Below are 24,385 nucleotides of genomic sequence, written 5' to 3' on the forward strand. Positions count from 1 at the left end.
TCAGAAGATACTAAATTTTTGCCTCATTAGAATGGCCACAAACAACATAGGTAAATAAAAACATGTACATCACTTCATGTAATAGATAATTTCCGTAATCTTATTTACACATAGGAATATTATACTTAAATCTTAGGATGAAAACTTTCATTTGAAAATTAATTTTTTAGATCAAGTTTAAAGTGATATGTATAGACAATTCTGCTTATGCAATAACATCCTCAAAAAAAAAAAAATCAGGCATGAAAATTACTACAAGGTTGAAAGACTGAAGTGGAATCAAATGGTGTCCCCAAAGGAAAAAACAAAAGGATGCATGATCCAAAATGCTCATTGTTATTTAGAAGTGATAAACCTTGGTGGGGAAAAAACATTCTTCCAATGGTTAAGATCTCTCATTTCTTCCCTTAAACCCAAAGCGAACCCTGAAGTTAAGAATCAGCAGCTTCACAGCTTCAAACAGCTGCTCAGTGGTGAACATACCTACACACTTGTGCTTTGGGTAAAACCTGGGGAAAACAGTCTTGAAATAGAATAGACCTTCACAAAGTTCTCTGAAACAAAAAGTTTGAGAACTGTTGTTCTAGAGGAAAATGTAACATAAGACAAGAGCAGGCAAATTTTTTTTTTTTTTTAAACTCGAAATAGGAGGGAAAAAGCCCAAATATTTTACCTGGCACTTGCAGATATATTTTTGAGAAAGTCTTCACTAATCTTCCAGTTTGCCACATTTCCTTTCACAAACCCAGCTACCATAACAAAGAGAAGCACCAGGATATTGACAGCTGTGAAGACTTTATTCACCCAAGCAGACTCTTTCACTCCAAAAGATAAAAGACCTATGGAAAAATAAAGGGTGCTTTAATTTTTACCTCACCTTTAGGAAAAGGCTACAGCAGTTTGAGACAGTTACAGGTTTTAGGATATTATTTCACCAGGATTCCCTTTCTATGAAGAGTTTTTACTCAGTCACCTAAGTGTATACAGAACTAAAGATTTCAGAATGCAGACTGTGCTCATAGCCAGGAGATTTCACACTCTCCAATAAGTGAATAAATTTAGGAACTGGGTATTATTACCAATGGGTGGGTACAGAGGCATGCTAAGTCACCTCATTCGTATTCGATTCTTTGCAACCCCACAGACTGTAGCCCGCCAGCCTCCTTTGTCCATGGGATTCTCCAGGCAAGATTACTGGAGTGGGTTGCCATGCCATTCTCCAGGGGATCTTCCCAACCCAGGGACTGAACCCACCTCTCTTATGGGTTCAATAAGAACCCTCTCTTACAGGAGGCATAAGACCTCTCTTACGTCTCCTGTATTGACAGGTAGGTTCTTTGCAACTAGTGCCACCAGGAAGCCCTGGCATTTCAGGCAGGGGATGTGCTAGTAACTTCAGGAATCATTCACAGGTGGGCAGGGCCAAGTGGAGGTAAAGTAACTTAATTTTAATGAAATGCTATTCTTAAAAAGCGATTTCAAGGTTAATGGCTGCAAAATTTTCAAAGAAAATTTTCTTTCTCTTTTCTTTCTTTCAATCATATTTTCTGCCTCGTACTTACTGAATAAATTAAACAAAGTAATTCTTCAATTGTCATTTCAAAAATTTTATTAAATCAATTCTCTCTTTAATAGTTTTATTTTTAAATTATGATTGTAAAGGCAATCAATTTCTGACTCAAGTAACTCGAAAACACAGGAAAAAAAAAAAGAAAGAAAATAAAGATCAAGTGTAATCCCTTCAAATTTTGCGCACACACATATGCACACATTTCTATGTCAACAAATATATAATTTTATTTTAACAGCCACATTCCCTTCTACTCTATGGATACACTATACTTTACTCCTAGAGTTACAAACAGGTCATTGTTAGTTTCTTACAACTATAAATAGTACTGACCTAATCATCCTTTTGTAAATATCTTTTAACACCTTCTAATTATTTCTTTACAATAATTTTCTACAAGGTAGCACCATATCAGTGGTATACACTTTATATAAGACTTTTGGTTCATACTGTCAGTACAGTTTCCAGAAAGTTTGGCCAGTTGAAATTGTCCATTTTTTACCATTAGGTTATTCTTATTCATATTGATTTATAAAACTTATTTATACAATAATGCTATAAGCTCTCCGTCTGTACATGTATACAGAATGTTTTTCCCAATTTATCATGTACTTTTTTTGGGAAAAAAAGACCATTATAATATTGCCGTTTATTATCTAGATTCAAGCACGCTAGGGGCAAACACATGGGCAGTTCCTGCATTGAAGAGGAAATCAACAGGCCACATTGTGGAAATCAACAGTCCAGCAGGCTATAATCTACTACACATTGCTTACAAAGCCAAGCAATGTATAGTAGATTATAACCTGCTGGACTCCCCTTACCACATTAATTAACTGAATTATGCACTTAAATAATTTTTAAGTTCCCTTCTAGTTCTAAATTTCTACAATTTTGTATCTCCCAAATTACAAATATTAAAATAATGTGGTTAATTTGAAATATGGGCTAGCCTATTTCTCCAATAAAAGAATGACAAAGGTTTTGCTGAGTTTTATTTTACTCTGTTAAGATTCGAGATTCAAGAAGATTCAGTTTTTGTGGCAGACACTGCTTGTGGTCTACCTAATTATCATGTAATAATTTTAATTTTAATCTTAGTATTGATAACACATGTAAGAAAGTTTTATAATATAAATTTTTCCTCTTTAGTTTCTACCTCTAGGAAGATTAATGTTAACCCCAAAACATTCACCTTTGCCTCCTTCCAGTCCTTTCATGATTATATCTATCTTATTAATATCTTTAATCCATCCTGTGTAAGGTATGAATTATGGATCAAAGAAAGTTTAGTTTTTACTGTTGGGGCAATAAGTGTGATCAAAGGCTTATAATCACATATTTACTTGTGAACTTCCTGATGTTCAAGCTGGTTTTAGAAAAGGCAGAGGAACCAGAGATCAAATTGCCAACATCCGCTGGATCATAGAAAAAGCAAGAGAGTTCCAGAAAAACATCTATTTCTGCTTTATTGACTATGCCAAAGCCTTTGACTGTGTGGATCACAATAAACTGTGGAAAATTCTAAAAGAGATGGGAATACCAGACCACCTGACCTGCCTCTTGAGAAATCTGTATGCAGGTCAGGAAGCAACAGTTAGAACTGGACATGGAACAACAGACTGGTTCCAAATAGGAAAAGGAGTTCATCAAAGCTGTATATTATCACCCTGCTTATTTAACTTATATGCAGAGTACATCATGAGAAACGCTGGACTGGAAGAAACACAGGCTGGAATCAAGATTGCCGGGAGAAATATCAATAACCTCAGATATGCAGATGACACCACCCTTATGGCAGAAAGTGAAGAGGAACTAAAAAGCCTCTTGATGAAAGTGAAAGATGAGAGTGAAAAAGTTGGCTTAAAGCTCAACATTCAGAAAACGAAGATCATGGCATCCGATCCCACCACTTCATGGGAAATAGATGGGGAAACAGTGGAAACAGTGTCAGACTTTATTTTTCTGGGCTCCAAAATCACTACAGATTGTGACTGCAGCCAGGAAATTAAAAGACGCTTACTCCTTGGAAGGAAAGTTATGACCAACCTAGATAGCATATTCAAAAGCAGAGACATTACTTTGCCAACAAAGGTTCGTCTAGTCAAGGCTATGGTTTTTCCAGTGGTCACGTATGGATGTGAGAGTTGGACTGTGAAGAAGGCTGAGTGCTGAAGAACTGATGCTTTTGAATTTTGGTGTTGGAGAAGACTCCTGAGAGTCCCTTGGACTGCAAGGAGATCCAACCAGTCCATTCTGAAGGAGATCAGCCCTGGGATTTCTTTGGAAGGAATGATGCTGAAGCTGCAACTGCAGTACTTTGGCCACCTCATGCGAAGAGTTGACTCATTGGAAAAGACTGTGATGCTGGGAGGGATTGGGGGCAGGAGGAGAAGGGGATGACAGAGGATGAGATGGCTGGATGGCATTACTGACTCGATGGACGTGAGTCTGAGTGAACTCCAGGAGTTGGTGATGGACAGAGAGGCCTGGCGTGCTGCGATTCACGGGGTCGCAAAGAGTCGGACACGACTGAGTGACTGATCTGATCTGATCTGATCTGATCCCACCCATGTCAAATAAGCAAAATTATACAAGTAGAGATGAGAATGCTGAATTTCATCCCCAGAAACGAATACAACTGTATTAGCAACATAAAGGAAAACTGTATGGGTCAGTATAATTACTGACTCTCTCAGTATACTGACTGACGCTGCAATTGTCTGTCAGATTAGGAAACACTATACAACTACACACCCTGGAAATACACACAATACTGCTATAGACTTTGGAAAACAACAAAGCCAGCTCCGTGTTTTGTTTCCCAGCACCCCAAGTGCGCTCTCATTCTGAAAGCCCCAGCTCCCGCCAGTAGACTAGTCACCTCCTGAAATCCTGCCTATGCTTCCCTGTATCATTAATAAAAGCAACAGCCTCAGTTGATACGACAATTGACATTGCAATATGAATAAAGATTATAGCAGGAGATTTTGGTCTTCAAAGTTTCTAAGAATAAAGCTAGCCTGTAATCTTGGCCTGTCCTGAAAGAAAGGTATGATACTCGATGAACTCAGGACGTAAGATGCAAGCCAAGGCCTGAGTCTCGCCACGGAATTTAATGACGGGAACTGTGTCACAGCTACATGCTTCTCATCATTTAGAGATTAAAGCTGAATATTTAAGGTCACTGAAACCATCCCTAAATAAAGTGTGATGTAAGTAATTTAATGTTAGTAGGCTGTTGAGAAACCAAAACAAACAAACAAAGCCTATCACCTGTGGAAAAACCACTGATGCAATTTTTTCTGACATTAGGAAGAAAATATCAAATAATTAGGACCTATAAATTTTGTTCATGTCACTAACCTTGTCCCTACATAAAACATCAAATTAATGGCTAACATTTTAAGGGGCAATTTTTAATATTTTTAATTATATAATTTTTAAAATATGTTTGGATATGAACCATTTAGAAAAAAATCTTCATTGAATTTGTTACACTGTTGCTTCTGTTTTATGTTTTGTTTTTTTGCCATGAGACATGTCAGATCTTAGCTTCCTCGATCAGGGATCAGACCCTCAACCCCTGCACTGTCAAGGAAGGCTAAGTCTTAACCACTGGACTGCCAGGGAAGTTCCTTAATTATATAATTTTAGAAGGAAAAATTATAGAAAGAGAGGGAGAAAGTAGCTCGAGATAAGGTTGGACAGGAATGCAAGAGTATATCAAGCAGGAAGTAGAAACACACATGAACTTTATTCTTAGTGCAATGCTTGATGGGTTTAGCAGGAGTACAAGGTAGAATGACAGTCAAAATAGAAATGTTCAAATACTTAAAACAAGTATCAGGCAGGGATGAGCTGTGTCTACAAAATGAAACTGCCTGCCATCTAAGTGCTGACTATGCATCAAGCAAGAAGCCTGCACGAGATAAACACTGACATCCTCATTTTATGGATGAACAAACTAAGTCATGGAAGATTAAGTCATCCGATGTTCCACAGATAGGAAGTGGCAGAAAAGAACTGAAAACCTGGTCACTCTTGATTCTAAATCCTCTTTCTAAACCACTATGCTATACAACTGATGAAAATGGGAAAATTCTAGCATCAAGTATGTTTGTTTACATAATGTCTGCATCAAAAAAATGACAGGTGGTTTGAATATGCTCCCGTTCCAACCAGATGTCTACATTCTATAGGTATAAACAGAAAGACTGAATTCTTCTAGAAACAGTATGCTTGCAAACATCTTTAGTTGTAACTGAAAAGATGAAATAATGCCCCGATTTTACATTCTTCCTTATTTTGAAACTTTGTGGCCATTTCCGCAAATCTCCAATTTGTATTGTAAAATTGATGTACCTTATCTGATTATTTAGTGCCTTCCAGGTATCATTTATTTCAGAAGTACCAATTCTATTTCTACAGTTCTGTATAATTTAGATTTCTTTATATATATATATATATATACACACATACATATAATTTTAGTTATTTATTGGCTATGCTGGGTCTTTGTCACTGCATGGGCTTCTCACTAGTTGTGGCGAGTGTGGGCTACTTTCCAGCTGCAGTGTGCCAGCTTCTCATTGCGGTGGCTTCCCTTGTTGCTCAAGAGCATGAGGGCTCGGGAGCTGTGGCTCCCAGGATCTAGAGCACAAGCTTAGAGGTTGTGGCATATGGGGTTGGTTCTTCTACAGCATATGGGATCTTCCCAGACCAGGGACCAAACCCATGTCTCCTTCATTGGTAGGTGGATTCTTTACCACTGAGCCACCAGGGAGGCCCTAGATATATTTTTGAAACACGCCTATCACATAAGACAAAATGTGATTCTAGGTAGTGACAAGGCCCACAGATCTCCAACAGTAACTTCTGTGTGTAAATATCTTGCCTAGCCCTGGCACTTAGGTCCAAAATTCAGCAGTAACCTTTTTTCCTGGGACAACAAATCTGGCTCACCTTAGGGAGAAGTGTAACTGGTTTTCTTACCTGCAAGAAGTAATATAAGGCACACAGCAAAAAAGTCTGGATACTCTGCAAGGCCAGTATAATTCATTTTGAAGTATGTCCGGAAAAACTGACCGATCTGCTTGCTAAGAAGTTCATCAAAAGTGCCACTCCACGCCCTTGCAACACTTGATGTTCCTTCCAAACCACAGAATATACAAGGTCAGTGGGAGAAAATAAATACCATCTTGTACTCCTCTATTCTAGGATAAACATGAGTTAGTTCAGACAGAATTGAACATTTTCAACACATATAACATTATCTCACAATAGCAAGCAAACGCTCAAGTCCGTAACTGTGGAATCAGGTAACTTTACTTGCGTTAAATAACTGTTGTCTTTTAAGAAACAGATTTTTAAGCTCACAAGAGACATATTCAGGGAAAAAAGCAGAATCACAGAATTTTGCAGTTAGGAGTCACTGAGTGATCAGAAAAATGAGACACACAGGGAGTAAGATATACTCAGATCACCTAGGCGCTAGTTAAAGCAGACCCTACACAGAACCCTAAGGCCGCTGACTCAGGAATGCTATTTCTACCATCCTAACCAATTAGGTTGAGTTTCTGGAAACATACCTATCACATAAGATAAAATGAGATTCCAGCCAGTGATGAAGGCCCACAGTTCTCCAACAGTAACGTAAGTGTACAAGTAGGCAGACCCAGTCTTGGGAACTCGGGCCCCAAATTCCGCGTAGCAAAGCCCTGCCATCACAGAAGCCAGTGCAGCAATGAGAAAGGAGACCACGATGCTGGGGCCAGAATCTGCTTTGGCCACCTCCCCGGCCAGCACGTAGACCCCAGCACCCAGTGTGCTCCCCACCCCCAGGGCGATGAGGTCCATGGTGGATAGGCAGCGACACAGTTTGGTATCTTCTAAACTGTCCAGAGTGACGATTTTCCTCCGGACCAGACATCGGGCAAAAGACAGCGCTGCTCTGCAGGGAATCATTCTGAAGATGGCAACCTGAGGAAGAGAATGGACAGTGTTAAAAGCTGGTCTGGAATCCTCTCTCCAGTTCCCTGCCCAGCTTCCCGGCAGCTGTGGCACCCGATTGCTTTTAACTTGATGCTGGAGGTGTGGCCTGGAGCAGTCAGGAGGGTTAGATATGCTGTGTTAAGTCACTTCAGTCATGTCCGACTCTTGCAATCCCATGAACTGTAGCACGCCAGGCTCCTCTGTCCATGGGATTCTCCAGGCAAGAATACTGGAGGGGGCTGCCATTTCCTTCTCCAGGGCATCTTCCCAACCCAGGGATTGAACCCACATCTCTGGAAGGATGGAACCCGAGTCTCCTGCACTGGCAGGCTGGTGGTTCTTTACCACTCGCGCCACCTGGGGCGCAACAAGCCCCAGCTGTGGTTTTCTGAGTACACGTCCATGTGGCCTTCTAGGGACTGCCACAGGTGGCTTATCTGGGGAGCAAAAGGATGGCAACCTTGGGTGATTAAAAGGATTTGCCATTTTTGTTTGTTATCGCAATTTTTTAATAGATAATTATATTTGAAAACTTAGTTAAAGCATGTTGGGATAGAAACTTTTACACAGGTTTTTGTTTTTGTGTCTTTTGTTTGTTTTGCTTTTTGGCTGTTTGGCATGTGGGATGCTAGTTCCCCAACTAGGATTCGAACCCACATTGCCTGCATTAGAAACATGGATCCCTAACCACTGGAGGGCCAGTGAAGTTCTTGTTGCTGCAATTTTTAAAGCTATGTTAACAGAAATAAATTCCAAGAGATATCTCACTTATCCTTGCAGCAAGCAAAGGGGTAAATCACCTCATCTTTTTGTTTCTGTCTTTTCTTCAATCATTTCTTGAACTCCCATTTTTTAGGCCTTATTACACTCCAGGGATTGTGCTAAGATATGTCTAGAATTGTGTGGAACACAGGAATGGCCTCTAGCTTTACAGAACTTATAGTCTGCTGCTGCTGCTAAGTCGCTTCAGTCGTGTCGGACTCTGTGAGACCCCATAGACGGCAGCCCACCAGGCTCCACGGTCCCTGGGATTCTCCAGGCAAGAACACTGGAGTTGGGTTGCTATTTCCTTCTCCAATGCATGAAAGTGAAAAGTGAAAGTGAAGTCACTCAGTAGTGTCTGACTCTTAGCGACCCCATGGACTGCAGCCCACCAGGCTCCTCCGTCTATGGGTCTTTCCAGGCAAGAGTACTGGAGTGGGATGCCATTGCCTTCTCCGGATTTATAGTCTAGTTAAGGCCTAAAAGCAGGTAAAAACATCATCATTATGTGGTCTACAGCTTTATCAATTACTCGTGAGCTTTGCTTTCATTTCATTCTGTTTCATTTAAATGTAGAGCCACATTTAAATTAAAAAATTAAAAAATTCCCCCCAAAACATCTTGTGTGCTATGCTATGCTTAGTCGCTCAGTCATGTCTGACTCTTTGCAACCCACAGACTGTAGCCAACCCGGCTCCTCTGGCCATGGGATTCTCCAGGCAAGAATTCTGTAGCGGGTTGCCATGCCCTTCTCCAGGGGATCTTCCCAACCCAAGGACTGAACCCAGATCTCCTGCATCGTGGGCAGATTCTTTATCAACTGAGCCACCAGGGAAGCCCCAAACATGCTTAGAGATTTTTAAATAAAACTGCTATTCAATTATGCCTAAAGTATGTATTTGTAATCAGACACATGTTTATTTATATTTACTTGAAATCTCCAAGTAAATAAATAAAGCCAAAGTCCATGCCAAGTTCTGATATGTTCTTTTTTAAATGGAATGAATGAGGTAGATAGAAAGTCTTACTCCCCACACCTTATAGCTCCCAATAATCTAACACTGAAAAACAAAATATGGATTGAGTAAGGCGAAAAATACATATATTACAGTAAAAAGTCTTAAGCACAATATACCAAAATATTAACAATAATGATCTTTGGGTGGAAGGCTAATTTTCACTTCTATGTATTTCATACAATATGTATTATATTGCTAATATGTGTTTCTAAATTTATCTCAATGAATATGTATAACTTATGTGCAAAAGAAATATAAAAATTAAAAGGCCATATATAACCTTGTCTAAGAAGACATGTAACTCAGCAGACTAGGAAATAACTGAAGAATAGGGAATATAATAGTATATGCAGCTTCTCGGTCAATAAAATTAAATGTATTTAACTTTTAGAAGTTCAGAGTCATGTTTACCAATTCTACTGCACAATGGTCTACAGAGATCGAATGTTATAATCTCATTATAATCACTGTCAATAACCTAAACTCACGCAATCACAGCATGACAACTTCTCTCAGGAACTTGGAGTTTTCTATCCTAAGAAATAAACCTTGGAACACTCCTCAACTTAATCTCCATAAAAGAAAACTATTATTAAAACATATTTCATTTAAAAATACTAAAAATAATAAAATATCTTTTCTATTTGTGCTTACTAAATCACTTCAGTCGTGTCCAACTCATTGTGACCCTATGGACTGTAGCCCACCAGGCTCCTCTGTCCATGGGATTTTCCAGGCAAGATACTGGAGTGAGGTGCTATGCCCTCCTCCAGGGGGTCTTCCTGATCCAAGGATCACACCCACGTCTCTCATGTCTCCTGCACTGGCAGGCGGGTTCTTTACCATTTATGCCACCTGGGAAGCCCCACGTTTTCTATACTGAATCTCAATGACTTGTGCTCATAAGAGAACAAATTTCTGGGATGTGAATAATCCAGTTTCATGCAAACTCTAGTATAAAAAGCTGACTCACTCAACATTATTCATTCATGAATATACATGCAATGTTTGAAAGTCTGATGTTGAAAGTGGCTGATTCAAAGGATATAGAGAAAAAAATCAAAGAGAAAAACAAAAATGAGTGAAAAGTTCCTTAATGGTAAAAATAAAGTTTTACACATCAGCATCTTCCAAAACACCTGAAGGAGTGCCAAGCATGACATTTCACAAATAGCTGACATCTCCAATTTGCCAATATTTCCGCTTCCGAAGTCAAAATCTATCAAACTTCCATAACTCAAATGTGTATCAATTTCTACCCATAGGTAGTCCTTAAATAGCTATTTCTATTGTAACACATCTAGAAGATAAGGAAGAGAAGTGTCTTGCTTAAAGAAAAATCAAGTGAAAAGTTGAAGTTATACAAAGGCCAACTGAGGTAGGAGGAGGAGAACTGAAGATATTTACTAAATGCTGACCTTCCGTACCATTTAAGTGTTTTTACACAAGAGACGTGCAAAGATCAAGAATTAGGAACAACTGCCAACTAAAAAGTACTCAGAAATGGAGACCCACTGGTGAATTTTAGTAATGATTTAAGATCATGTGAAAATTGGACAATTCATACACAACTTTAGCAAACAGCTGATACACAGAATGAGGCATATCTATTAGTCATTAACTGAACAAAACACAGGGCTTCCCAAGTAGCTCAAACAGTATCCTTACTGCAATGTGGGAGACCTGGGTTCAATCCCTGGGTTGGGAAGATACCCTGGAGAAGGCAATGGCAACCCACTCAAGTATTCTTGCCTGGAGAATCCCATGGACAGAGGAGCCTGGTGGGCTACAGTCCATAGGGTCATAAAGGGCTGGACATCACTGAGTGACTAACACACACACAAATAAAACACTCTCTTAATAAAGTGATTAATATCCAATATTATAAATAAAAGACAAAATTTAAAACTATTGCAAAGGAATTTGGAAGTAAGCAAAGAAAACTAAAAAGAGAAGGACAGGATTGTAGGTGAGCTGTTATTTATTTTTAATCCCTTCTTTGGTAGTATGGTCACCATGTTGGTTTTGAAACTTCTAAATCTATTAAACACAAAATAACATAAACATAAAAAAGAATAAGCAAGTCAACCAATAAATAAACTTTCTTTGAAATGCTAAAAACAGGGAAAATGTTTTTTCAGTAAATTGCCCAAACTGAATAAGTGAATGATCCTCATCTTATCAACATAAAACTGAACTTAATTCACTCCAGATTACATGGGAAGCAGAACTGTTTACAGAGACATAAAGCTTTAATCAGTGAAGACCTGATTGCTACTGCCTCTCTCCAATTTCATGTTCAGTTTTCCTATGCTGCCCTGAGGGAATAAAACAAAGCTGCCACATGTCAAGTATTCATTTGCTTTTCAGTAACAGAAATGCAGACGTCAGAAACTCTTCTCTGAGTTGACAGATTATGCAATGTTCTTTGCAAACAGTCTTAACTACGCACGACTGATAAAATACTGATTGCAAAAGCTAACTCAAAACCAACTTTGCAGAAATATAACAAGATGGAAAAAAAAACCAATGTAAGACTGTACTGGATCAATTTAATGAATCATTATTAGATAAACATTTATTAAATCCTAGCAGGTGTATAATATACTGCTTAGTCAATAAAGAAAAAAAGAATCCCGTTCTTTTGTAAAATCTGTTTTGTGGAGACATGCTGATATAGAAAGTAGAGTGGCAACAAAGGAATGAGAAAAAATAAGATACTTGTGTCTAACGTAATATAATTTGATACTTACTTTTGTTTTTTTTTTTAAATTTAATTTTTTTAAACTTATTTTTAAACAATATTGTATTGGTTTTGCCAAATATCGAAATGAATCCGCCACAGGTATACATGTGTTCCCCATCCTGAACCCTCCTCCCTCCTCCCTCCCCATACCATCCCTCTGGGTCATCCCAGTGCACCAGCCCCAAGCATGCAGTATCGTGCCTCGAACCTGGACTGGCGACTTGTTTCATACATGACAGTATACATGTTTCAATGCCATTCTCCCAAATCTTCCCACCCTCTCCCTTTCCCACAGAGTCCATGATACTTACTTTTGAAAATTTAATACCTTTCCCTTAAAATATTTTAAAAGATACGTTCCTGTTGTAAAATGGTTATGATAACCTTATTCTCATTTCTAGAAGGTTTTTTTCACTGATGAAAAATCCACTCATACTTGTTTTCTGACACCTGTCTGCATTTACTGTCCTCGCCGGGGCTCCGGTATGTTGTCTCATCAGCAAACAGATATGCAGGGAAAACATGCAGGGATTTTGAAGGTGATCCTATTTGGTCTGGAGGGCACACACTTTTTCCAAGAGCAGACAATGATCCAAACCAACATATCCACTGTCAGCTATTGCTATTAATACCAGGATTGGTACTGAGTATGAACCTACATAAAATATAGTAGAGGACCACGATCCTAGACTTTGGGAAGGGGCCCCATATGACACTCATAACCATGACCTGAACCTTAGAATACAGAAGTCCTAATCAACATTTCTATGAGGTCACAGATGATTCTGGTGACACTAGAAACAGATATGTATTTTTCTTCAATAATCGCTTATTTTACTAATTTCTAAGACAGTGGCCTCTCTGTTGTTCAGTTGCCAAGTCACATCCAACTCTTTGTGGCCCCATGGACTGCAGCACGCCAAGCTTCCCTGTCTTTTATTATCTCCTGGAGTTTGCTCAAACTCACGTCCACTAAGTCAGTAATACCATCCATCTATCTCATCCTCTGCTGCCCACTTCTCTCCTGCCTTCAAACTTTTCCAGCAATCAGGGTCTTTTCTGAAGAGTCAGTTCTTCACATCAGGTGGCCAAAGTATTAGAGCTTCATCAACAGTCCTTCCAAATTCAGAAGTGATTTCCTTTTGGATTGACTGGTTTGATCCCCTTGCAGTCCAAGGGACTCTCAAGAGTCTTCTCCAACACCACAATTCCAAAAGCATCAATTCTTTGGCACTCAGCCTTCTTTATGGTCCAACTCTCACATCCATACATGATGTGAGGCCTCTTTACTGAGGAATAAAATATGCACATACTAACTGACATCTGAAAACTAGCCAGTGGAAAGGCATAGAGGGCTCTGCAACAGCTTAGGCCGCAGTAATGTCTCTGGATTTAATGAGCCTGAGGATACAAGTCAGACCTTCCTGAGTCCCTACCCCCATCCCCAACCCTAAGCATAACAGTTTCGAGACATCTAACCCCCTGGTGGAGCCCCTATGAATTCTTGCCATAAAGCTAAATCCCTTCCTCAGCAACTTGGATTTATTTATGTACTTCTCAAACTTCTTCCATCCAGGTTGTAAACTTGACCATGTAGAATTTTAGGTCAAGTAAATTCCCTACCCTGATAATATCACAATGCCATAGAGCAGACCTCATTTCAACTAACCACAGAAATCCTTCAAAAATGTGCCAATTACAGTCAAGAGTTGATCCTGGATTTTCACTTTGGTCCAAAAGTTTGATGCAGCACTGAGCTGCACAGAAGCCAATCTTTGCTCTCCTCCTCTAAATAAAGGGTAAAAATTCAAACTTAATCCTTGGTATCAGTATTACAGGCCCTGACAATAAATCTCACAGGAGAAAGTAGCTGTGGCAACCAGGCAGAGCAGGCATTCCAGCAAATCCTCAACAAATTAGCTCATCCAAATTAGAACCAAATTTCCCTTCCTCATGTGAGCTGCTAGTTTCCTGGTGAGATATCAGTACTTTCTATTTTTGGCCTGATAGTAAAAAAGGAATTAAACCATGTAAGCCTGGGAACTTAGCCCCACTGTGTGTGCATGTGTTGTCTCTGAACTAGAGCTTTTAGGTTTGCAATCCCCAAACTCAACATCAATTATATTTCTATAACTTTAAATTGCAAAAAATATTTTCAAATTTTAGTGTAGGTTAAATAATTTAGTTAAAGAGAGGAAAAAAGATACGGACATAATACCATGAAATTACTGATTTTTCTCTCATTTCTCTTACTTTTAAGAGATTAATTTCTCATAAAGATATGCCAAAAGTACAATGCAGGATAAAAGATAATCAGACTTCCCTGGGCATCCAGTGGTTAAGAATCCACCTTCCAATGCAGGAGAATTGAGTTTGATTCCTGGGTGGAGAATTAAGATCCCACATCCCACAGAGTAACTAAGCCTGAGTGCCACAACCAGACAGAAGCTGCAACAATAGCTTTCCCACGCCACAACTAAGATCTAATTCAGTCAAAGAAATAAGTATTAAAAAATAAAGGTAATCAGAAATGGTAACCGTTCACTCTGGTAGGTAAAAAACAAACAACAATAAACTTTTGCATTCAAATCTAAAACCTTTATTTTTCTGGAAAATGAAAACACGCTTTCACTTAAATTAGGTGCAGAACTTAGCTTTTCTCCAAATAAAAATTTCTAAACAGTATCTTCCTCCAAAGTTTCTTCCAGATAGGTTGTTGTGGTCCTGTTGCTCAGTCGTGTCAGATTCTTTGTGACCCCCAAAGACTACAGCACACCAGGCTCCCTGTCCTTCACCATCTCCCAGAGCTTGCTCAAACTCATGTCCATTGAACTGGTGATGCCATCCAACCATCTTGTCCTCTGTCATTCCCTTCTCCTCCTGCCTTCAATCTTTCCCAGCATCAGGGTCTTTTCTAATGAGTTGGCTCTTCACATCTGGTGGCCTAAATATTGGAATTTCAGCTTCAGCATCAGTCCTTCCAATGAATATTCAGAACTGATTTCCTTTAGGATGGACTGGTTTGATCTCCTTGCAGTCCAAGGGACTCTCAAGAGTCTTCTTCAACATTACAGTTCAAAAGCATCAATTTTTCATTGTTCAGCCTTCTTTATGGTCCAACTCTCACATCCATACGTGACTACTGGAAAAACCATAGCTTTGACTAGATGGACCTTTGTCAGCAAAGTAATGCCTCTGCTTTTTAATATACTGTCAAGTTCGTCATAGCTTTTCTTCCAAGGAGCAAGCATCTTTTAATTTCACGGCTGCAGTCACCGTCCACAGTGATTTTGGAGTCCAAAAAAATAAAATCCGTCACTGTTTCCACTGTTTCCCCATCTATTTGCCACGAAGTGATGGGAACGGATGCCATGATCTTAGTTTTCTGAATGTTGAGCTTTAAGCCAACTTTTTCACTCTCCTCTTTCACCCTCATCAAGAGGCTCTTTAGTTCCTCTTCGCTTTCTGCCATAAGGCTGGTGTCACCCGTTATCTGAGGTTATTGACATTTTCCCACAAATCTTGATTTCAGCTTGTGATTCATCCAGCCTGGCTTTTCGCATGATGTATTCTGCATGTAAGTTAAATAAGCAGGGTGACAATATACAGCCTTGACATGCTTTTTACCAATTTGGAACCAGTCCGTTGTTCCACGTCTGGTTCTAACTGTTGCTTCTTGACCTGCATACAGATTTCTAAGGAGGCAGGGTAAGGTGGTCTGCTATTCCCAACTCTTTAAGAATTTTTCAGTTTGTTGTGATTCACACAGTTAAATGCTTCAGCATCATCAATGAAGCAGAAATAGATGTTTCTCTGGAATTAAAATTACCTTGCTTTTTCTATGATCCAATGGATGTTGGCCATTTGACCTCTGGTTCCTCTGCCTTCTTTAAATCCAGCTTGTACATCTGGAAGTTCTCAGTTCACATACTGTTGAAGTCTAGGTTGAAGGATTTTGAGCATTAACTTGCTAGCATGTTAAATGAATACAACTGTGTGGTAGTTTGAACATTCTTTGGCATTGCCTTTCTTTGGGATTGGAATGAAAACTGACCTTTTCCAGTCCTGTGGCCACTGCTGAGTTTTCCAAATTTGCTGACATATTGAGTGCAGCAGTTTAACAGCATCATCTTTGGATATGAAATAGCTCAGCTGGAATTCCATCACCTCCACTAGCTTTGTTAGAGATAGGTGCACACAAGTAAAAGACACAAGTGAGACCACTACAAAGTCACAACCACTACAGCAATAACATTTATGTTTTCTCCTCTTTTACATCAAATCAGTAATACCCAGAAGTTAAACTGCTTCAAAATTTCTGACACAGAATCCAGATACAGACAAGCATCTTGCTAAGGACATCCAAGATGCAAACAGCTGATGGGGAATTCTAGTTTGTAAAGGCAGTTGGTGCTTTAAAAGATGTCAATCCATTTAGCTTTATTAAACACCAAACTACATGAATGCGGCTTACCTTGCTTCAAATAGGCACAGCACAATTTAAAGAACTGTGACCAAATTTGTCTTTAGAGTCGGAGAAGAGGGGAAATTTTTTGAAAAAGGAAAAGAGGACACAGAACCTTCTGCAGCTCAATAAACAGGGTATTACCCAGTCAGCACCCTGCTCACAGTCAAGGATCTTGGTGGCTCGCTGCAGCCCCAGGCACATGTTAGGTCCCATTAATGCTGAGCAATCTTGGGCTAATAAATCACTGCAAATGCCAGAGGGTACCACCTGTTCCCACTCCCCAAGCAGCCACTGAAGTGTCCTTGGCTAAGACCAGTCGCCCTATACATGCCATTGCAAATATGGAGAGATACCCTTTCCAAAGTTATTTCACACCCATCGCTACTCTAGGAAGTACTATGGTAATAAAAATAGCTAATGTTTGTTGAAGAAAGTAGAGAAAACCACTACTAGGCCATTCAGGTATGATCTGAATCAAATTCTATATGAACATACAGTCGAGGTGATGAATAGATTGAAGGGATTAGATCTGGTAAACAGAGAGCCTGAAGAACTATCGGACAGACACTCCTATCAGTGTAGAGAAGGCAGTGACCAAAACCATCCCAAAGGAAAAGAAATGCAAGAAGGCAAAGTGGTTGTCTGAGGAGGCGTTAAAAATATCTGAGGGAAGAAGAGAAGTGAAAAGCAAGGGTAGAGGACAAAGACATTCCCAACTGAATGCAGAGTTCCAAAGAATAACACGGAGAGAGAGAAAGCCCTTCGTAAATGAACAATGTAAAGAAATAGAGGAAAACAACAGAACTGGTAAAGACTTGAGATCTCTTCAAGAAAATTAGAGATACCAAGGGAACATTTCATGCAAAGATGGGCTCGATAAAGGACAGAAATGGTATGGACCTAACAGAAGCAGAAGATATTAAGAGGGGGCAAGAAGACACAGAAGAACTGAACAAAAAAGATCTTCATGACCCAGATAATCACGATGGTATGATCACTCACCCAGGGCTAGACATCCTGCAATGTGAAGTCAAGTGGGCCTTAGAAAGCATCACTACGAACAAAGCTAGTGGAGGTGATGGAATTCCAGTTGAGCTATTTCAAATCCTAAAAGATGATGCTGTGAAAGTCCTGCACTCAATATGCCAGCAAATTTGGAAAACTCAGCAGTGGCCACAGGACTGGAAAAGGTCAGTTTTCATTCTAATCCCAAAGAAAGGCAATGCCAAAAAATGGTCAAACTACTGCACAATTGCACTCATCTCACACGCTAGTAAAGTAATGCTCAAAATTCTCCAAGTCAGGCTTCAACAATATGTGAACCGTGAACTTCCAGATGTTCAAGCTGGTTTTAGAAAAGGCAGAGGAACCAGAGATCAAATTGCCAACATCCGCTGGATCATGGAAAAAGCAAGAGAGTTCCAGAAAAACATCTATTTCTGCTTTATTGACTATGCCAAAGCCTTTGACTGTGTGGATCACAAGAAACTGCGAAAAATTCTAAAAGAGATGGGAATACTAGACCACCTGACTTGCCTCTTGGGAAACCTATATGCAGGTCAGGAAGCAACAGTTAGAACTAGACATGGAACAACAGACTGGTTCCAAATAGGAAAAGGAGCACGTCAAGGCTGTATATTGTCACCCTGCTTATTTAACTTATATGCAGAGTACATCATAAGAAACACTGGGCTGGAAGAAGCACAAGCTGGAATCAAGATTGCTGGGAGAAATATCAATAACCTCAGATATGCAGATGACACCACCCTTATGGCAGAAAGTGAAGAGGAACTAAAGAGCCTCTTGATGAAAGTGAAAGAGTAGAGTGAAAAAGTTGGCTTAAAACTCAACATTCAGAAAACGAAGATCATGGCATCTGGTCCCATCACTTCATGGCAAATAGATGGGGAAACAGTGGAAACAGTATCAGACTTTATTTTGGGGGCTCCAAAATCACTGCAGATGGTGACTGCAGCCATGAAATTAAAAGACACTCCTTGGAAGAAAAGTTGTGACCAACCTAGATAGCATATTGAAAAGCAGAGACATTACTTTGCCAACAAAGGTCCGTCTAGTCAAGGCTATGGTTTTTCCAGTGGTCACGTATGGATGTGAGAGTTGGACTGTGAAGAAAGCTGAGCGCCGAAGAATTGATGCTTTTGAACTGTGGTGTTGGAGAAGACTCCTGAGAGTCCCTTGGACTGCAGGGAGATCCAACCAGTCCATTCTGAAGGAGATCAGTCCTGGGTGTTCTTTGGAAGACTGATGATGCTAAAGCTGAAACTCCAGTACTTTGGCCACCTCATGCGAAGAGTTGACTCATTGGAAAAGACTCTGATGCTGGGAGGGATTGGGGGCAGAAGGACAAGGGGACGACAGAGGATGAGATGGCTGGATGGCATCACCGACTCTATGGACATGAGTTTGGGCGAACTCCGGAGTTGGTGATGGACACGGAGGCCTGCTGTGCTGCGATTCATGGGGTCACAAAGAGTCGGATACGACTGAGCGACTGAACTGAACTGAACTGAACTGAATGTTGATGTTAGGGGGTTATTTTTTGTTAAAAAAAAAAAAAGCAAAATTTTCTAAATGCACTTCTACTATCTTATTAGTTCCATAAATACTTCAGTGCACACTGCCAGGTGAGAAACCACCTGAACAGGCTGCCACAATTCCTCCCCTCACGGTGCTTACAGTGGGGTGGGTGGCGCAGACAGTGGCCAGTTCAATATCATGAAGCAAAGGCTTCTGCTCAAGGGGAGGGGGGCCACGGAAAGGGTGGATTCAGATGGTCACGGGTGCTTTCCTGGAGAGAGCTGTGTCTACCCTGAGACCTCTGAAGGGATGAGATGGATGGAGCCATCTGAAGATGTGGTGGGAAGGAGGCTGGGGGGAGTAGGGGCGATGATGAGTGCTCTGAGCAGGGGGAGCAGAAAATTCAGAGGCACAGAGAGTGGCTGTACACACACAGAGCTCAGGGGCTGGGGGAAGCTAGAGGGGAGGAGGGGTCCCCAGGCCCTGCGGGGAGCTTGGACTTGACCACAAGAGCACTGAAGAATTTTAAGTCAGATACACAACCTGACAACTAGCGCTCTGATTGTGTTACAGGGAAGGGATGAGCAACACCAAAACTGGAGTTGAGGGGAAGGGCAAACAGGCCACTGGGATGATCTAGGCAAGAGGGTCTGTGACGGGCTCCAGGGTAAAGGCGGCATCATGAAGAGAAATGGACAGACTACAGAGCCACTGAGGAGGCGGAGGACATAGGAGCTGGGGATATGTGGATCTGTGACCCAGAGCTGCTGGACGGTTTGTGTGTCCTTCATTTAAATGAGGAATAAGCAAAGAAGGAGGTGCTTTCTGACCACTGTGATTTTAAGGAATGTGTGGAATTGCCATATGGTCTCAGCAAAGCTCAGCAGAGCCCAGAAGATGGGAGATCTGAGAAGGATCAGCATAGAGATGGTAATTTCATTGACAGTATCACCCAGGGAGAGACAGTACAGGAGAGGGAAGGGAGTGAAACACCAAAGATGCACACATTTAAGGGATGGGCGGGGGGAAGGGGAAGACAAAGAACAACATCACTGCTCCTGGAGGAAACGAGGCGGGAGAGGCTGAAGAAACCAGAGAAGATTTGACCCGAAAGAAGAGTGAGCTTTCAAGAAGGAAGTGTCATCAGTGTCAGACAGTGCCTGAAATGAAGGAAAGAATATGATCTTGATAAAGAAGTCCTTGGCAACCTTGACAAGTGAGGGTTCTGTGGGCCATGGGGTGTAAGCCAGGTTGCAGGGGCTGCAAAATGATGAGCAGTGAGGAATTTGAAAGTGACACGGTCAGTAAGGATTCCGATTTTTCAAGCAAATGGCCTGAGGGGTCCATGGGATCAAGGGAGATCCTCATTAAGAAGAAATTTAATCTGTTTAGATGCCCATGGGAAAGAGCCAGAAGAGAAAGAGAGCTTGAAATCCAGAGCGGGGAGAATGCATAAAACAAATTTCTTGACATGTGGAAGACTGAGAGTAGTGTTGGGTTGAAGGGCTGCAATTAGGAGAAAAGGCATCTCCACCTTAAGCATCAAGAAGGAGAATGGGAAGAAACAGGGAAGACAAGTTTCTAGGTTAGGCAACTGACCTTTGAGCTCTTATTTGCAAGCTCCAAAATCCAAACCTTACATGGCGCATAGTGTAAAGATAACACAAAAAGGGATGAACAAATAATGTCAGAATGACTTCGGTATAACTTTATACATCAACAGTTTTATTTTGTTTTTGTTTTCACCATTTAAAACTTGCACTGCCATTCTAAATCCAAAAAAGTTAAAAGTACCTTTAAATACATGCGTCTACAATGTATTTCCATGTCAATCTCTTTGAACTGTCAGAAAACTAAACACAGGAATTCTAGGTGTGACATTTGCACAGAATAAGGTATTCGAGATGAACGTACTCTCTAGATTGCTGACGTTTAAGCCTGTAAATCTTTGACTGCTGTTGATCAAATTCTGCCACAATTCAGTGATCCTCCTAAATGCTACTGAATTTTATGGTGGCTGTCAGCTTTAGTACCAGGCATCCCAGCTGCTCATCTTTACAGGAAGATGATTCATTATTACTTCTCAAAAACAACCATTTAATAAACACTAATAAAATGTTTTGAAAAGAAATAAATACTCACAATTATCTTAATAATCCACTGTCCACACAAATTAGAATCAACTCAAGGATGCCAAGCAAATCCAGATGACCTGGACGAACCCACACTTCTGTCGACTAAGAGCCATTGTTCAACAAGTTTATTTTGACTTATTTCTGGATTAGTAGCTAAATTTCAGATTAAAAATGCCAGAAGCAAATTCATGGGCTAGGAGGTGTGTTAAAGTACAAGAAAGCTCTTTTTGTCTGAAGGCAAAGGACTGAGAAGCCCTTTAGAACACTGGTTTCTTCTAATTGGTCTCTTTCCAAACAGCCATAGTATTCCTCTCAATTCACTTACCCCTCATGCTCCTCAAAAAAACCTAATTTAGTTGTTAGAACTCAGCTACTTTTGTTTCAATGCTACCCCAAATTCCTTCCCTCAAACTGTGGCAGAAAAGGAATTCAACCGGAATTCACATTCGTTTTTAATTCAAGTTCAAGAAATTTCGATGGATACCATGTTGGGTGTACTCATCGTTTATGGTTTTGTTTTTAAGTCATTCTTAAAAAATAGTCATTTTTGAAACTATATTTTTAACTTTGAAAAGCATGTTCTGATTTTGTACTTTTTAAAATACAGAAACAATGTATCACCAGAGATTTTTATCCTTAGCATCTTGGCAGATGGTTGAAACACTGTTATTGGCTGAGAGGTTTGGGAGTTCATGTTGGCTTCAAATAAATCTGAATAAAACATTTCTATTATGTGCTCAGAGAAAGTAATTACAACAGTGCCAGCCCTTCATCATCAGGATTCAAAGCCTCTAAGACGTAAGTTTAGAATACGCAAACAAAGAAGAATTTTTAAAAGGAAAATAACTTGAAAATGGCTCTGTACCACAGTCTGGCAATGGTGCCCTTGAAGTATTAAAATAAGAAGAATGCAACAAGGAGAAAGTGAAACAAACACCCTTCAACCTCACACTCCTGCTGCTGCTTTGCAAAGAGCTGTTTCAGCTGACCTTCAGAATATTCTGCACCAAGATGCAACGAGAGAAATAGCTGATATGGGGCTCTGATTCCTGCTGTGTCTGAGACTATTTCAAAAATATTTCAGAAACAACATAACACTGTTATTTCCCAATCCTGACTTTAAATGAAACCATGCCTTGCAGAGACTTGTAGATGAATTATTTTGGTCAAAGAGAGTTTAGTGTCTGTAATTTTAAAATGTGCTTGGAAATGTTTATAAGTATCGGTGGACTCCTAAGTAACAAGAGAATTATGAAATATGAAGAATGAATTGAATTTTTAAAAATTTATTATTTAATAGGAAGATAATTACTTTACAATATTATGGTGGCTTCTGCCATACATCAACATGAATCGGCCACAGCTATACATGTGTCCCCCCATCCTGAACCTCCCCTCCCACCTCCCTCCCTACTCTATCCCTCTGGGTCGAAACGAGCTGAATTTTAACGCTTCTAATCTACTGTATCTAATCTATCGTCTCGGCCTCCTGCCAACTTCTCCAACTCATATGCTCTAGCCTGGGTTTCAAAATCACCCCTCTGTCCTCTGCTCCCAGCCTACCTTCCTTCGTCTTACCCTCGTCTACCCTCCACATGAATACTGTAAGCCAATTTGTCCACCGACTGCCCCTAGAACACTGCCCTCTTGTCCACACATAGGTGACAAGATTTATTTCTGGTCGCTCCCTTGTCCCCTGGAGAGGGTTTGGTTCCTGGGCCTTCTGAGCTACTGCAGAGGCAGCAGGAAGAGTCTTTTTTTGCCTCTTCCGCCCACTCCTGAGCTTTCCTTTTGACTCAAGGAAGGAAAAAAATCCACCATACCTCTGGCAAATGTAAAGCTAAGAGGCAGGCTGGGCTATGTAATAAAGGGTTGGGGGTAACAGAAGAGCCTACAGCCTAGAGAAAATCCACCTGGCAGAAGGGAAAAGTGGGGAGGAAAGGAAAGAGATTTTGAGAAGTGCTGATGTCGAATGTGAGTTGGATGTCCTTCAAGAGATACAAGTGAATGTGGAAATTCCTGTTAAATATACTTTTGCCTTATGATCCAGCAATCCCACTGCTGGGCATACACACTGAGGAAACCAGAAGGGAAAGAGACACGTGTACCCCAATGTTCATCGCAGCACTGTTTATAATAGCCAGGACATGGAAGCAACCTAGATGTCCATCAGCAGATGAATGGATAAGAAAGCAGTGGTACATATACACAATGGAGTATTACTCAGCCATTAAAAAGAATACATTTGAATCAGTTCTAATGAGGTGGATGAAACTGGAGCCTATTATACAGAGTGAAGTAAGCCAGAAGGAAAAACATAAATACAGTATACTAACGCATATATATGGAATTTAGAAAGATGGTAACAATAACCCAGTGTACGAGACAGCAAAAGAGACACTGATGTATAGAACAGTCTTATGGACTCTGTGGGAGAGGGAGAGGGTGGGAAGATTTGGGAGAATGACATTGAAACATGTAAAATATCATGTAAGAAACGAGTTGCCAGTCCAGGTTCGATGCACGATACTGGATGCTTGGGGCTAGTGCACTGGGACGACCCAGAGGGATGGTATGTGGAGGGAGGAGGGAGGCGGGTTCAGGATGGGGAACACATGTATACCTGTGGCAGATTCATTTTGATATTTGGCAAAACTAATACAATTATGTAAAGTTTAAAAATAAAATAAAATTTAAAAAAAATTTAAAAAAAAGTAAAAAAAAAATATATATACTTTTGTAGCTAAGACATGAAAGCAACCTAGATATCCATCAGCAGACAAATGGATAAGGAAGTTGTGGTACATATATGCAATGGAATATTACTCAGCTATAAAAAGGAACACATCTGATTCAGTTCTAATGAGGTGGATGAAACTGGAGCCATTATACAGAGTAAAGTAAGTCGGAAAGAGAAACGCCAATACTGTATACTAATGCATATATATGGAATTTAGAAAGACAGTAATGATGATCCTATATGCAAAGCAGCAAAAGAGACCAGACATAAAGAATAGACTCTTGGACCCTGTGGAAGAAGGCAAGGGTGGGACGATTTGAGAGAATAATACTGAAACATGTGTATTACTGTATGTAAAACAGACGACCAGTGCAAGTTCAATGCATGAAGCAGGGCATTCAAAGCCGGATGGG

General features: G+C 40.2%; 1 protein-coding gene across 4 annotated transcripts in view; it reads right to left on the reverse strand.

The window, feature by feature from the left end:
- SLC7A2 (solute carrier family 7 member 2) overlaps positions 1-24,385 on the reverse strand; it is a 71,741-nt gene that overhangs the window by 22,413 nt on the left and 24,943 nt on the right. For 3 of the 4 annotated variants that reach the window (XM_010820288.4, XM_005226025.5, XM_059882343.1), the window contains exons 2-4: positions 7,162-7,552; positions 6,566-6,721; positions 674-839 (exon numbers count right to left, since the gene is read on the reverse strand). In XM_010820288.4, coding sequence (XP_010818590.2) covers positions 674-839; positions 6,566-6,721; positions 7,162-7,537 — 698 coding nt within the window. In that variant the 5' untranslated portion in view covers positions 7,538-7,552. Of the gene's footprint in view, positions 1-673; positions 840-6,565; positions 6,722-7,161; positions 7,553-12,402; positions 13,522-24,385 lie in introns of those variants that run through there. The other variant, XM_059882342.1, reaches the window with a different exon arrangement.

This window comes from Bos taurus, chromosome 27 (genome assembly GCF_002263795.3).
Source record: "Bos taurus isolate L1 Dominette 01449 registration number 42190680 breed Hereford chromosome 27, ARS-UCD2.0, whole genome shotgun sequence".
In the NCBI taxonomy this organism is placed as follows: Eukaryota; Metazoa; Chordata; class Mammalia; order Artiodactyla; family Bovidae; genus Bos; species Bos taurus.